Source organism: Papilio xuthus, unplaced genomic scaffold, assembly GCF_000836235.2.
Source record: "Papilio xuthus unplaced genomic scaffold, Pxut_1.1 DF825946.1, whole genome shotgun sequence".
In the NCBI taxonomy this organism is placed as follows: domain Eukaryota; kingdom Metazoa; phylum Arthropoda; class Insecta; order Lepidoptera; family Papilionidae; genus Papilio; species Papilio xuthus.
This window is the reverse complement of record NW_013532703.1, coordinates 7,187,643-7,201,495: the sequence shown is the minus strand read 5'-3', so window position 1 is coordinate 7,201,495 and position 13,853 is coordinate 7,187,643. Positions and strand designations below refer to the sequence as shown.

Genomic DNA, 13,853 nt, shown 5'->3' with positions numbered 1-13,853 from the left:
TGAGCAGGGTGAATGTATCTATTATTTTGAGGACTTTTGTTGTACCGATATAATTGATTACTTTTGATGTACCTATATATTTGCATATCTTGTCTGTGACGATCTATATGACGCTGACTGTACTATATACTCACTTCTACGTCACCTTTTAACACATTAACTTTGTATTAGAAATTAGGAATTAATTACGTAAATATTTCCAGGAAGAAAACTTTTATCACCGGGCGAGAGGAGGCGGAAGACTAGTAGCGGGGAAATATCGTATGCGTGTTTAATTTATTACTCGAACAAGATGTACCCCGCGAATCTGTCTGCGCATATATTCTTCCAGACTAAGTTTTACATCTATGTCAAATTTCATCAAGATCCGTTGTGCTGTTCTGGAGATACCTTCTTACAAATATCCATCCATCCATCTTAACTTTCGTTTTTATATTAGTAAGACTACTCATACTTGTTTTAGGTGCACTAACTAATTGTACTATTGCAGGCCTCCATTTTCAACATCGCAGCGTGTGGAGGACGCCCTGCAAGCCATCGGGGAGGAGCTGGCGCGCTGCCGAGCGCTGCTGCAGCGACAGCGCCCCCAGGTGAACCCCCACCTACACCACCTCCGCCACCTACACCACCTTACCTCATTGACCCCTTAGATACATCGTATCTTAGTTGTATCCCGCTCCCTGCCTACCCCACGTGAGGCCGGATTGTATGTGCAATAAATGTATATTGTTTCATGTAAATATTAGATAAATAAAATTATTTGAACTCATTTGTATTTTTTATTTCACAAATATCACTAGCAAGTACTTACGAGGTTAAATAGTAATGGAGAACGTAGTCAATACAAAATTGTGTTTACAAAGTTTGCTGTTAAATTAATCATTTAAATATCATTTGATGACTACTTTTACGAAAATTGTAAAAGGCTTGAAGAAAATTGTTGAGAATTAAACGTTTCGACCAGACCACAAAGAACAAAGAGATTCAAATTACTATTCGACCGACTCAACCTTTCTTTCTTTTTACTATCAAGGAAATGGTTTATAATTTGAATTTAAGTGACCATTAAAATGACAATAAGCCTGTGTAATACAGGTACAGAGTATTGGATAGTATATTTATTTATTTATTTATTAGACAAGTACACACAACAGATAAATTATGCAACATTTACCAAAGTAATACAATATACAACACAATAAAACTGATCATTTATCCAATAACAGGTGTACAACATTCATATAAAACAAACAAGTATAAAACACAAAAAAAAATTCTATGAACAAACCAAGGAAAGAAAACAAAAAAATAAAAATAATAATAATCTAACAATACATTTAGGTCTGTGCCTCTGGAGGTGTGGAAATTAGTTTTTTGTACTTACGTAAGGAGGTGCAGAAAATATCAGTAATATCCTTTCCTCTTTTTAATTCGTTATATGTCCGACATATCCGTGGGATGGGTGAGTTAAGGCCTATGTTTGATTTATAAAAGGGTATATAAAATTGGTTATTGGTTGCCTGGGTGGTCTAAGTGGTACACTGTACTTTATTTGACTAACCAAGTTGCTACTGCTAATATGACCCCTAAAAATTTTAAACAAGAATAAAAGGTCGTTCGTGCGGCGTCGATTTCGTAGCGATTCCATTTTGAGAAACTTCAGCCTTTGCTCGTATGGACAGCGGTGGCTAATACCTAATAACTGGCTAATTTAGTTAAAAATAACAGGGCAAAAGTTCAAAAGACATATCGTGCAATACGGAGGGCGCGTCTGATGCGCTGGCGCTGCGGCGGGCGGAGGGTCAGGCGCGTATTGTGGCCGCGCATTCACACATCTGTCACTTCACGCTGCACATCGGTACCCTAGTACTATCTGACCAAGTATGCATTACTCGAACTAAAGACTATTTTAAATCAGTTTAAAACAGACAAAGGTATTTTAAGCCATTAAGTTATATGCATGGGATACCACTTACCGTATATTTCTAATGTCTGACACTTGTACAGTCAGCTGCATTAATATGTACGTTTATTATTAAGTTTTGAAAATATGTATGCACGACTTGGTCCCAATGCTTCCATCTTTGGATACAAGTTCTTGACGAAGTATTTTTGAAATCGACAGCCTAGACAAGTTTCTAAAGTTTTGTAATGTCTACATATATGTGCAGTTGACTGTACGAAGCATTATGTTATGTTTTTGTATTTGTATTTCGACAGTGTAAACTTTCAGTTATCGCTTTAGTTGACTGTACTAGGCTGTGCTGCACTCTCGCGGCAAATCGTTACTGTTGACGTGGCGGTTCTACGAGCAGAGTGCTGGACTGGCGCGCGTGCCGCCCGGTCGCGTCGCTCACTTCGACCTCACCACCGAGTACCAGCTCCCTTTCACTGAAAACTTTCTAGAGTATATGAGAAATGTAAGCACACGGCTTTGACCTCCATAGCTTCTCAAAATACGGAATGATATTATTTCCCTTTTATATGTAGATTACAAAGCTAACAATGGTCTTTAATGATTCAAGGAAAGATAACGGAATTTATATCTTTGTAAGAAATAATGTGATTAATTTTAAAGCTTCCATTTACATCTTCATTACATTATAATTTTTTTTTTAATTAATAAGTGATAAATATATGTAAATTCGAGCAATTGGCCTCATTTTCATTTAATTGTATTAATTCAGTTATTGTGGCATTCCGAACTTTGGCAGCGACAGAGTCCTATACAAAAGATAACGACGTCTTAATGACCTGTAAAAAGGCAAACTTTATAACACAATTAACAATCGTTATTTGCCAAGTTGTTTAAAAATATCTTATTGTACAAAAATCAGATCCACGAAGGCAAAGGTGAAATGGCAATGCTGAAATTATATACAGAACTATTCTTTGTCCTATTCGAACAAATACAAAATAGAACAAAGAGCATGAACATTGACATCAGATAATCATGTCTTTATTTTTTTGATTTACGAATGTCCCGCTCTTGTAAACGACCTCCAACAAATAACAATTATTGACGCCTCTCTGAATCTTCGTCCTTGTCACGTTTTATAAACGCGAGTGAAAAGGCAATAGCTCGGAGCAATGTATATGTGTGCAGGAGGACATGTACCTGAAGATCTGTGAGGCCAACAAGATGGAAGAGGTGTTCGCGAGCTGCGCGCTGCCGTTGCACGATTCCCTGCTGCACGCCAACCGCCGCGCTGATATGTCACTGCCCCTGGTTACTGCTTCTATATACACAAAATACATATAGAAACATTCACAACAAAGGTAGAATCTGCAGTACCCAGCTATTGCAGGATTCCCGTCTCACAGAAAATTAGCATCTTAAGAGATTAGGATGCGAAGAAGAATGTGTACTTTTGTATTTCGTCTGATAAGTTACATAGTCAACATTGTCTTAAAAAGGTATATGTTGTTCTCTTCTCCTGTATATCACACTGTGAATGTGGCGGCAGGTGGCTGGTGAGGAGATCCTGAGCAGCCGCGTGGTGACGGACGCGCTGGACTCCGGCGAGGAGGCGGGCGTGCTGGATGTGTGGTGCCAGCTGCGCCTCGACCCCGCCCTGCTCGCCGCGCTGCGCAAGGGCTCCAGTAAGGTAACCCTTACAGCTGTAACCTTCAGTATGAAGAATGTATAAGCATGAAGTCTTCAGGTTTTTGGCTCAACGCCTTGTTATAGTAGTAGCATTAAAAACATTGTCAATGTAAATCTCTGTGCAGGCAGCGACCATGTCTGTGCCGGCGAGCGAGGACCAGAGCAGCGTGTATCACCTCACACGTGAGCTGGAGGCCAAAATGCAGCGCAATAGCAAAAATAATAAAGTAAGAAGAATCTCGCATCGATTTATCTATTAATAAAATGTTATGATTTCTCTGATCTCTAATGATTTTTTTTGGATATTTCTAATTGATTAGGATATTTCCTTTCAGCCATTGCCCGGATTGTTATCAAATAATACGGTTAGTGCTGTAACTATTTATTATCTGCAATTATTTATAACTTGTAATCGTATTTATTTACATTATTATTGCAGCAACTAACAGTAAGATCATCGCAGGAGGTGCGGCAAGCGGTCGCTAATGAAATCCGACCGCCAAGCAAATTGCGGGTTCTAGTTGTGAGTTATTCCTAACTCCAATTTAACTGATCCTTCAGAAAAAAGGAGTTAGCCTATCATGTTTTGTTTATTATGCATCCATGTTTACGATTCTTTATAACGATAGGTTTCGAATAAGATTGTCTTACCGTGAGATTCTGAGACCAAAATCTTTTAAAATGTACACTTTAAAATAATTTTTAGGGTTCTGATTCAAATACGATCTATAGTCTACTAAAAAATAAACACTGGAGAGCAGGTACGTAAGTTTCAAGACACTAGTTAAATAAGCTATTAAGAAATTATAAAAAAAAAAACATGTAAAAGTGTAGGCTCCCCAAAGTCATCAGACGGACATGCACAGAAGAAATCAGTAACTATCGGAGTGGAGCGTGATGAGGTGGAGGTGGTTGAAGTGCCCGTCAGAGTAAGTTAACATTTAGTTATTCATTCATATTTCACACTATGCAAACAATTTTTAAACTGTAGAAAAATTAAGAGTAACGACAATCCTGATAGCTTTTACGCCGACTTCAAAAAAAGGAAGTAGTCAAATCGTCAGTTTTTTTATATGTTGCTGCGTAATTCCGCCCCCTGTGCTCCGATTTTGAAAATTGTTTTTAATCAAAAGATTTTGCTTGCAAGTGGGAAAACAAAGAACGAAGATGAATTGTCAAAAATTTGATATGTTGACTTTCCTCGTGTTAGGAGCGTAGTTCAGTAGAGACGAACTTGGGGCCGGAGGAGCAGATGCGTGATCAGACGTTGGAAATTAGCGTGGTATGGCTGGCGCTCAGCGAGGAGTCCGAGGCAATGACCAACCCCGACGTGCAGCGGCTCTTCGTCGCCTATAGCTTCCTGGGCAGGGAAGGCGCCGAGCTGGAGACGCCGGTCAGCCTGCCCAAGCCGAAGAGTTGCAATGACAAGTGCTATTTCAACTTTAATAAACGTGAGTGGCGATAGTCTTTTATATCCAAACAACTCAGCTATTTACATGATCCACTCCTGGTACTATTAAATTGAGGTTTATAAGATTAGATTGAATATTGATTCCGTCCTTTTAATTGTAGCGTCCGTGTACGATAAATTAGTAATACTTTAAAGTTAAAGAGTTGTTTCAAATTATATTAAACATTGAAATCAAAACTGAGAGACATCATAAAAAATTTCTCCGACACATCTGACGGATATTGGTAGACCGTATTTTTAGCCAGTAGACCAGTTGTTGGCCAGCTGGTGACCAGGACTACATAAAATAGCCACATGTGTAAGTTGTGGTGCAGAGTTCGTGCTGACTGACAGCGAGCTGCCGCTGCTGGGACACATGGCGCGGTGCCGGCGACGCGACTCCGCGCCCCCCGCCCACACCGACTGCCTCACCTTCGCCATCGTCTCCGAGCCCCCCGAGGACCCGCTCGGTCTCGACACATGCGAAGATATCGGGTAATAACTCGGAATACTAACAGTCAATATCATGATAATTCTTACATCTCCGGAACGGCTGGACCGATTTATTTCTACGCTAATTTTTTCCTATATAATAGTAATTACAAATGTCCTGTTAAGAACTAATTTGATGTGTTGTGCTAGACTTTGGAAGATTAGTTTTTACGGCACGTAAAGATCTATTTTTCTGGGTACACTTATATGGACAAAATTGTACATTTGATCCCTACCTATTGTTACATCAATAGCGTATGTGTCATGTGTGTAGGTACGCGCACCTGTACCTGGGCGACGTGCTGGCGCGCTGTGCTGGCTCGGACAGCTACACTGAGGTGCTGTCTGTGCGCGCGCGCTCCGGCGCAGTGTGCGGCGTGCTGGCCGTGCGCCTCGCCGGACTGCACGTGCTGCGCACTCTCTGGTCAGTGCACACTGCCCACTGCCCACTGCACACTGACCACTACCCACTGCCTATTGCGAAATGCAACGCATATTTACTCATACTTGAAGATTCTCTATGTATTTTCACGAGCTAGACCATTTTGCTTGCTACAATGGCTGATGATACTCTTAAAAACAGACCTATGTGATCTGCATCTTGCATAATTTTTACCAAAGTTATCCGTTAAAAGGTAAAAGAACACAAGATAAATATAATATAAGTATTATGACGTTTATTGCATTTCACGTTGATTTAAAACCTTGAAAAATGTTTTCAAGTCAGATTAACCTTCATTAAAAACAATTAAATCTCTCAGCACATAATAAAATAACGTTATTAATTGTTGTCTGGCGATGGAGCGGAGTCGCGCGTCAGTCATAGTGCGTATTTGACGGGCGGCGGACGCGCAGTCGCCTCGCGGACCACGCAGCGCGATATATCGCCGGAACGCTCCGTGATATCCTACCGTGTACGCACCGTACCCTACCCTGTGGACACTCCCTCACCCTGTGTTAACCTCCCCCCACCCGTGTACGAAAACATATACACGCGGCATCTGTTTACAAGACACAAAACTATGTTTTATACCAACATCGCTTTGATGTGTGTTTTCATGAAACCGATTTAATTCCAGCTGATTTCTTTTATCTCTATTCATCTAGTTTGCGATATAAATGATATTTTTAAATTTACATCGAGTGATGTTTATAATTTTGTGGTTTTTCTCTTGATATTTCTGTAAATAAGTTCTCACTTTTTTTTCAAAATTCATTACCATTTTCCCAATAAGATTTCTAAATCATCTTTAACGTAGTTTCATCAATCTTTTATAAGAGTTTTTGGTAAGTATTAATTGATTTGATAAAAAAATGTCTAGTGTAACTTTTTCGCTATTAATCGGTCAATCAATCCGTCGCTGCATAGATGAGGCGTCCTTGTCCCAGTGGCGTGCCAAAGACGTGGACGTATTTAGACCGGCCTTCCCGGCCGCACTATTTACAAACTTTCTTTGAACTCTCACCATTACATATCAAACCTTATGTTATTGTAATAAGGGTCATAGGGCGTTTCAATTTAAATTGGCTTAATGTTATCCGGGCGAAAATTTGTCTGATAGAGATTGGTGAAAGTGTACCTTATGGTGTTGGAATAAGGGTGATTAGATAGCAATTAACTGAATGTTTCGGTAATGTAAGGAGAGCTTGATTTCTAGCATGTTGACATTTAAAAAAATATCTCACTAGGTCTCTTCTAGGTTATGCATTCTTTGAACACACGTCATAGATTGCGTAGGCTACGTTGTCAATTGTTTTATGGATGAGGACTCTCGGAATATGCACTGTGTTTGTACTTAATTTGAATTGTAGTAGGTTCGATTTACTCAAGTTAATTTTATGACCTTTAGAAAACACAAATGTTTGCTTTCGAGTCTCACGATTGACGAAACATTGCAATGCTAAAGTCAACATAATAAAAGTATAGGATTTATTTATATAAATGATCTTCCATAACGTTCATCACTGATATATTTACGTTCAAAAATATCTGCAACAAGACGCAGTCAATCTGCTACAGACGTAATCAAAAGCACATGTGCTTTATATTTATACTTCATATAAAATCCACATATAATCATTGCTAAAGTGACTTCTAAATTTTGTAGAGATCCTCCTGACCTTATTCTACTTTATGTGGGCGCATCAAGTTTTGTCATATAGTACGATTTATTATGCTTGTATCTATCTATTATTAGTCCTTAAAATAAAAAATGTTTTAAAATTATATTTTTTCCTAGTTGGATGCGAAATTGTTTTTTAAATAGTTAATCTTTGCTACGAGGTAATAAAGTGCCCCGTTCTCTCCCGGCAAGATAAGACAAACTTTACCACTGGGTAACCTAACAATCTTATGTCTTTTAAAGCGTTAATTTAAAAACTGAAGAATTAGGTAACTGAAATAGGACATTGTCTACCACGAAAAAGAAATCGGAAGGTTTCTTACTTTTCTCTCTAAATACATTTTAATATATATTCGCTTAACTTAGTTGCAACGTGCACATTTTCAATAAATTGTTTCGTGGGCGGTTTTATTTTCAGTTTCAGTTATTTCAAGTTCATGCACATGTTGCAAGCGTATGCAATTAGAATGTATTTCATGCAATTAATTGACAAAATTCTATTTGTATGACGAAGTGTTTAATATAAAAACAATGCATTATTTTGTGGCTACAACATCTAAGGAAGCAAATTAAATATTTTTCAAACTGAACACTGCATTCATACATTTTATTTATATTCTTGTAATTCCTTTTTCTATAACGAGTCTATCTTTATATATATAATTCTTCTGTGAGTGTGTATATTACTGAACTTCTCTCAAACGACTGGACCGATTTTGATGATTTTTTTTGTGTGTGTTCAAGGGGATCTGGGAATGGTTTAGATTCACAATTTTGTCCGCTGGACAATGTTTTTTTAATTAATTTTTAATTTAATAGTAGTTGTTGATTTTGGAATGTTTTACATTGGATCCGACAGACGGCGCTACCATCGCAGTGTCAAATTTTAAATAATATTCGAATTTTAATTTTAGTCTGTCCCTAGCTTAGCTTATTAAAAAAGTTTGAAATTTTCAAATTAAAGACGTGTAGACAGGACAACGTCTGTCGGGTCCGCTAGTATACATATGTAACTAAATAATATTATGTAGAGACCTAAATCCCAATGTCTTAATTTTTATTTTCAATTATTCTAGTTTTCGTAACTCATACTATTGCCGTCTCTCTCATTATTTTCGGGAAGAGAGAGATAACAGTATGTTTCGTCATGAGACACTCTATGTTGTTTAATATTGGTTATACTCCAAAATGTATCAGATGTGATTAGCGCGGGAACGTAAGACATTGAACCAGTGACACTGAGGCGCGATGAAAATATCAAACGTTCCACGAGGTTGAATTCCCTCCTTGAAACACATTAAATTTACACATTTTGTTTTTAAATATAATAAAAAGAAAATTCTTTACAATGCTTTATTTTAAATTATTGTTAAAACCTTTTTATTAGATGTCGCCCGCGACTCTGTCCGCGTGGATATATAAAAAACCTTAATATGTAGATTAGTTAAATAAAAAGCAGAAAAATATATATATATATATCCTATGTCCGTGCCCTGGCTCTAAGCTACCTCCTCACAAATTTTCAGGCATATCGGTAAAGTCGTTCTTGCGTTATAAATAGTGTAACTAACACGACTTTCTTTTATATATAGATATTTTAAAGGTATAATAGAGAAAGAAGCAGTGACCATCGTTTAAAAGATTAATTAAAATTTTTTGATCCATTTGGCTACGAGTAGACCTGAAACCAAATATTTGTGATTCTTATCTGTCACTTTTATTTCCATAGAGTCCAGGAAGAGATAGATATATCTATTATTTTTCATATATTATATTTAAAAAACGTCTGTGAGTTTGATTTCAAACATAAATGTTTGTCATGTCTATGGAAAATGATGAAATAGGATGTGACAATTCACTATTTAGATATTAAAATGTTCCAGCTTCAGTCGCGAGCCATTACTCCAGAGTTCTGACCTTGTAGTAAATAAAGATTACATTTAAATCATCCACCATTACTATTATATCTTACTAATATTATAAATGCGAATGTTTAGATGAATAGATGGATGTTTGTTTGAAGGTATCTCGAGAACGGTTGCATGGATCACGCTGAAATTTAGCATAGATGTAGAACATAGTCTGGAAGAATACATAGGCTACCTATTAACTTGTTTTTTAAGTTCCGTGCGGACAGAATCTCGGGCGACAGCTAGTTAGACGATAGATTGATTTATAATTTTACACTGTAAAAGTTGTTTAGTTTATTCCGTCATTATTCATATCAGTCTACTTCCATGAATATTACCAATTTTCTTTCTCATTGCGTAGTTAATTAGTGGCAAAGATGTTATGCATTATACAAGTTCAAGTATATTTTGGCATAACATTTGGCACACCTGAGAGATGCGTGTTGCGCCAAGCATTCACGCAACGGGTACATTAAATGATCCGTGTGAAATACAAATATATATCTGAGGAATTAGTTACGTGCAGCTGTACACTCATTTGCCAAATATGCGTCGTTTTAGTTGCAGCAACCCATCTTGTTTTCAAATCTATATGTCCTGGTACTATTTAGTACTAATTTAAAGCAAATATTGCCTACTTTAGTTTATTTAGACATTGATGGTAGAACGTTGCCTAATTAAATAAAATAACCTTAAAATATTTCTGTTTTAAATGTGAAGTGCGGAGTGACATAGTGTTGGAATTTTAAACATACACACAAACAGACAGTGATAACACACAAAATGGATGACACACACGAAACACTAGACCTCATGAACCAAGAGGCGATAGGTCAGTTCACAAGATTTACAAAAGAAGAATAAACAACGGTTTCGACCTTAATAGTTTTATTTTAAATATTTGTTAATTGAAATAAGTAATTTTGGTTCGAATATACAATAATCGATATATACAATTGTTATGAAACTCTGTAGGGGCTTTCATTCATCTTTTATCGTTGTTTATTCTCTAAAAACAATTTTATCCGACGACCGCTTTTAGAAATCTTGTAGAGCCTCTCTTTAGTTAGTACCTTTCGTAATTAATACTGGCAGTAAATAATATTTAGTAGCTAAAAATACAACCTAATTCGTACATAAATCTAATTCGATAAACTCGCTTTTATAATTGAAAATGTACCTAATTTTCAAAATTTACTTCATTTACAGAAGTGAAGCTTTTTTTGTAGAAGTAGAAAGTTTTTAAATGTAGTCTCGTAGTTTTCAGTATACACTAAACAAACTAAACACAAACACATCAAACAAAATTTACGTCCTTCATTGTCATCCTTGTTTTCAATTTGTTTTACCGGTTGTTGCTTACTTTTGCTTTTTATTTATTATATTGCTCTCTTAGAAACTATCTTTTACTTTTTCAACTTTTACTTTATCGTAAATAAGTCTAAACTTTAAATCTTCCCATAATATTCAAAAGTACAGTCAGATACATAAACATGTATACATTTACAAAAGATTAAAAACATCTATAGGCATTCGGTTTTTAAAAAAATATCCATACCCTTCCGATCATACATGTTTTTGACGAATATTTTATTTGAAACCAAGGACTGTACAAGTTTCTAATGCTTTGTAAATCTATATTTATGCAGCTGACTGTACACACTGAAGTCACGGAAGCCAACTTCCTCCAATTATGTTTTTCATTTCCTTTTCCAACTAGGATACTCTGCAATCTTCGTAGCAAGCTTTCCTTGTGTTTTGTTTTCCTGTTTTGTGTTGTGTGGTAACACAGTGGTGCTCAAGTATTGTGTGGTGACGTGACGGTGTGTCGCAGAGTTCGGCGAGTGGGTGAGCCGGGTGGCGGTGCCGGCGCTGCTGGCGGGCCGGCTGAGTGACGCCCGGGCCGGCGAGGCCGCGCGCATGGACATGGAAGTAAGTCTATATTATTAATTAATGAAAAAGTTTCGTTCATCTTAAAGTAAGCGATTGCTATTCACAAGCTTCTCCAATGTTCTTCTTTTCACATGAATCCTCTCTTTTGTAACGTTTCTCATTCTTCTCTTATATTTTTCAATCGTCTGTTTTTTGTGACCACTAGTAAAAAAGAGGGTTCCTTTCAAAAAACTTGGTTAATCAAGGTCATCGGTGCATCCCGCTACGTCCCGTTGCATATTATATTGTGTACAGCGCAACAACTCGCGCAAAGTTACGAGCCACCGAGATATCAGAAAACTTTTGTATCAGTTATTACGCGCTACATAAAAATTAATCAGAAGTGAATAAACTCGATGTATCGAACCCAAAATAGTTATGAGGCGAGACAAATTATTTTTAAAACTATCGTCACTTAGCTACCGTACCGAAAATAGGTTTGTTTAAACATTGAAGTGATTTGTTAGTTCCCGAAATATTACATTTATATTATGAAATTTTATTAAAATAAACACGTAGAGATTTCGACAAACTATGTATTTTGTAATAAATAGTTGTGTAAAGTAGCGTCATGTATGTGTTGTAGACACAGGACGGATGGATCAGGTGACGACCTTGTTATTTACTTTGCAAGGCTTTTTACTGTCAAGTAGTAAGGAATATTTGTTCAAAAACCTTGAAATACATCTGAGAATGTCATTAATGAATAGTTATAAAGCCAACAAAGTCTTCTGACCATGTGGGTATAAGTCAAACTAAATTATTTTAGCTCACTAGCGCCCTCCTGTCAATATCTATGTCACAATGTTCTTGTTGTACTGCAGCTATCTTTTAATTTTTTTTTCTGTTATGTCATTTCCTATGCCAATGTAGGTTTTACATATTTTCTGACAGTACTAAATGCGAAAGCAGTACCTCTCTTACCGGCACAGATAAGCAAGAGGCAATTACGATTCAAATTAAACGGTTGACGATCAAACAAGTGGGCAACGACAGCCACATTACAGCGTTTCATGTGACCGCTGCCAACAACCACTGCTTTATGACTCCTTAGTCTGAACTCTGGGTAATTCAACATTTTATTGACCACACAAACTCAATGAGTACGATTAATCTCAAACTCAAATAACTTTATTTGTTTGCCTTTGTTCACTAGAGAATCGCCAAAACAAGAACGTCTTCAGATGCTCATGCTTTCTATTGCGACCTAAAATAGCACAGATAATAAATAACTTTATTATTCATGATGTTATAATAAGCTTCAATGCGAGATGATTGCCAAACGATCATTGCGATCATTTAGGTATTTTTAGATTAACGATTTTAGGCAGTTTAATTTTAGCGCCATCTATCTTTGTAAGTTTGAAACTCGTAGTCAGAATACTTAGCTAGTACCTAAATGTTATACTAGATGGCGCACATTGTAGATTTAAAATTGTTTTTGAATCAAAGTATAGATGTCTCTACTTGTACTCTAACATCATAATTTTAATTATTCAAATTTGATGAAAAAATCAGCTTCTGTGGCTTGGAACTACATATATCGAAAATTTTAGATTACATAATCTCCACATGGAAAAGATGGCGGTGTCAAAATCCAGAATTTCGAAAAATGTTAAATACATATTTGCCGCAGAAAATAAAACTTAAATTATTGTATTATAAATAAAACATTAATATTTTTATCATTTTTGTGTTTGCTTCAGTATAGTGCTTTATAGAACTGTAATTTAAATATTTTCTAAGGTTTTAAGTATTTTAATATAAAACAAATGTACGAAACGGCATATTCGTTTACAACATTTTATTGAGTTATTTACGCTAGCCAGGGTTGTCAACAGTATTTTTTCGCCTCCTGGGTTTGGGTCTATTTTTATTGCAAATTGACAACCCTACTCGTAACGCAATGCGTTCAAACTTAGAACCGATACTCAAATAAACGCGAAGTGTCGGGCCGTTGTAAATAAAAGTATTTTTAAATCGGACGAATTCCGCAAAAACCAATCTGATTGCCGTCCATTTAGATAATCTATTTAGGAATTTTATTTAGACGTATTTTTGTGAGTTCAACAAAAATCGTAATATCTCGAAATTTTTATAAGTTTTAGCAATTTTCAAGAAGAATCCGAGGCATTGCAATATGACTTTGTAAGACTGTTTTTGGTAATTGTAGAGTGCAGTGGTCGTAAGTTATTCGGATCCGCTGTGACCTTGTCCAATAAATTAATCAAACAAGCTTTATTTACGTCAGCAGTAAACTGACATCAGATACAAAAACTGATGACCGTTTACAGCAAAGAAATGAAAGCACTTACTATCCCCTTAAAAAAGATGGAATA

At 36.4% G+C, this 13,853-nt stretch overlaps 1 protein-coding gene and 1 long non-coding RNA gene across 4 annotated transcripts in view; both read left to right on the top strand.

The window, feature by feature from the left end:
- LOC106124024 (uncharacterized) overlaps positions 1-11,498 on the top strand; it is a 21,329-nt gene extending 9,831 nt beyond the window's left edge. Inside the window, exons 19-32 of one of the 3 annotated variants that reach the window (XM_013320467.1) lie at positions 491-590; positions 1,729-1,881; positions 2,259-2,420; positions 3,107-3,229; positions 3,468-3,608; positions 3,733-3,834; positions 3,928-3,972; positions 4,047-4,130; positions 4,314-4,368; positions 4,442-4,536; positions 4,818-5,058; positions 5,393-5,552; positions 5,824-5,973; positions 11,417-11,498. In XM_013320467.1, coding sequence (XP_013175921.1) covers positions 491-590; positions 1,729-1,881; positions 2,259-2,420; positions 3,107-3,229; positions 3,468-3,608; positions 3,733-3,834; positions 3,928-3,972; positions 4,047-4,130; positions 4,314-4,368; positions 4,442-4,536; positions 4,818-5,058; positions 5,393-5,552; positions 5,824-5,973; position 11,417 — 1,612 coding nt within the window. In that variant the 3' untranslated portion in view covers positions 11,418-11,498. The remainder of the gene's footprint in view (positions 1-490; positions 591-1,728; positions 1,882-2,258; positions 2,421-3,106; positions 3,230-3,467; positions 3,609-3,732; positions 3,835-3,927; positions 3,973-4,046; positions 4,131-4,313; positions 4,369-4,441; positions 4,537-4,817; positions 5,059-5,392; positions 5,553-5,823; positions 5,974-11,416) is intronic. The other 2 variants (XM_013320468.1, XM_013320466.1) reach the window with 2 other exon arrangements.
- A 958-nt stretch (positions 11,499-12,456) lies between these two features.
- On the top strand, positions 12,457-12,722 carry LOC106124025 (uncharacterized). The gene is made up of 2 exons (XR_001228179.1): positions 12,457-12,580; positions 12,671-12,722. It is a non-coding gene; the product is annotated as an uncharacterized LOC106124025 (long non-coding RNA).
- The last annotated feature ends 1,131 nt before the right edge of the window (positions 12,723-13,853 follow it).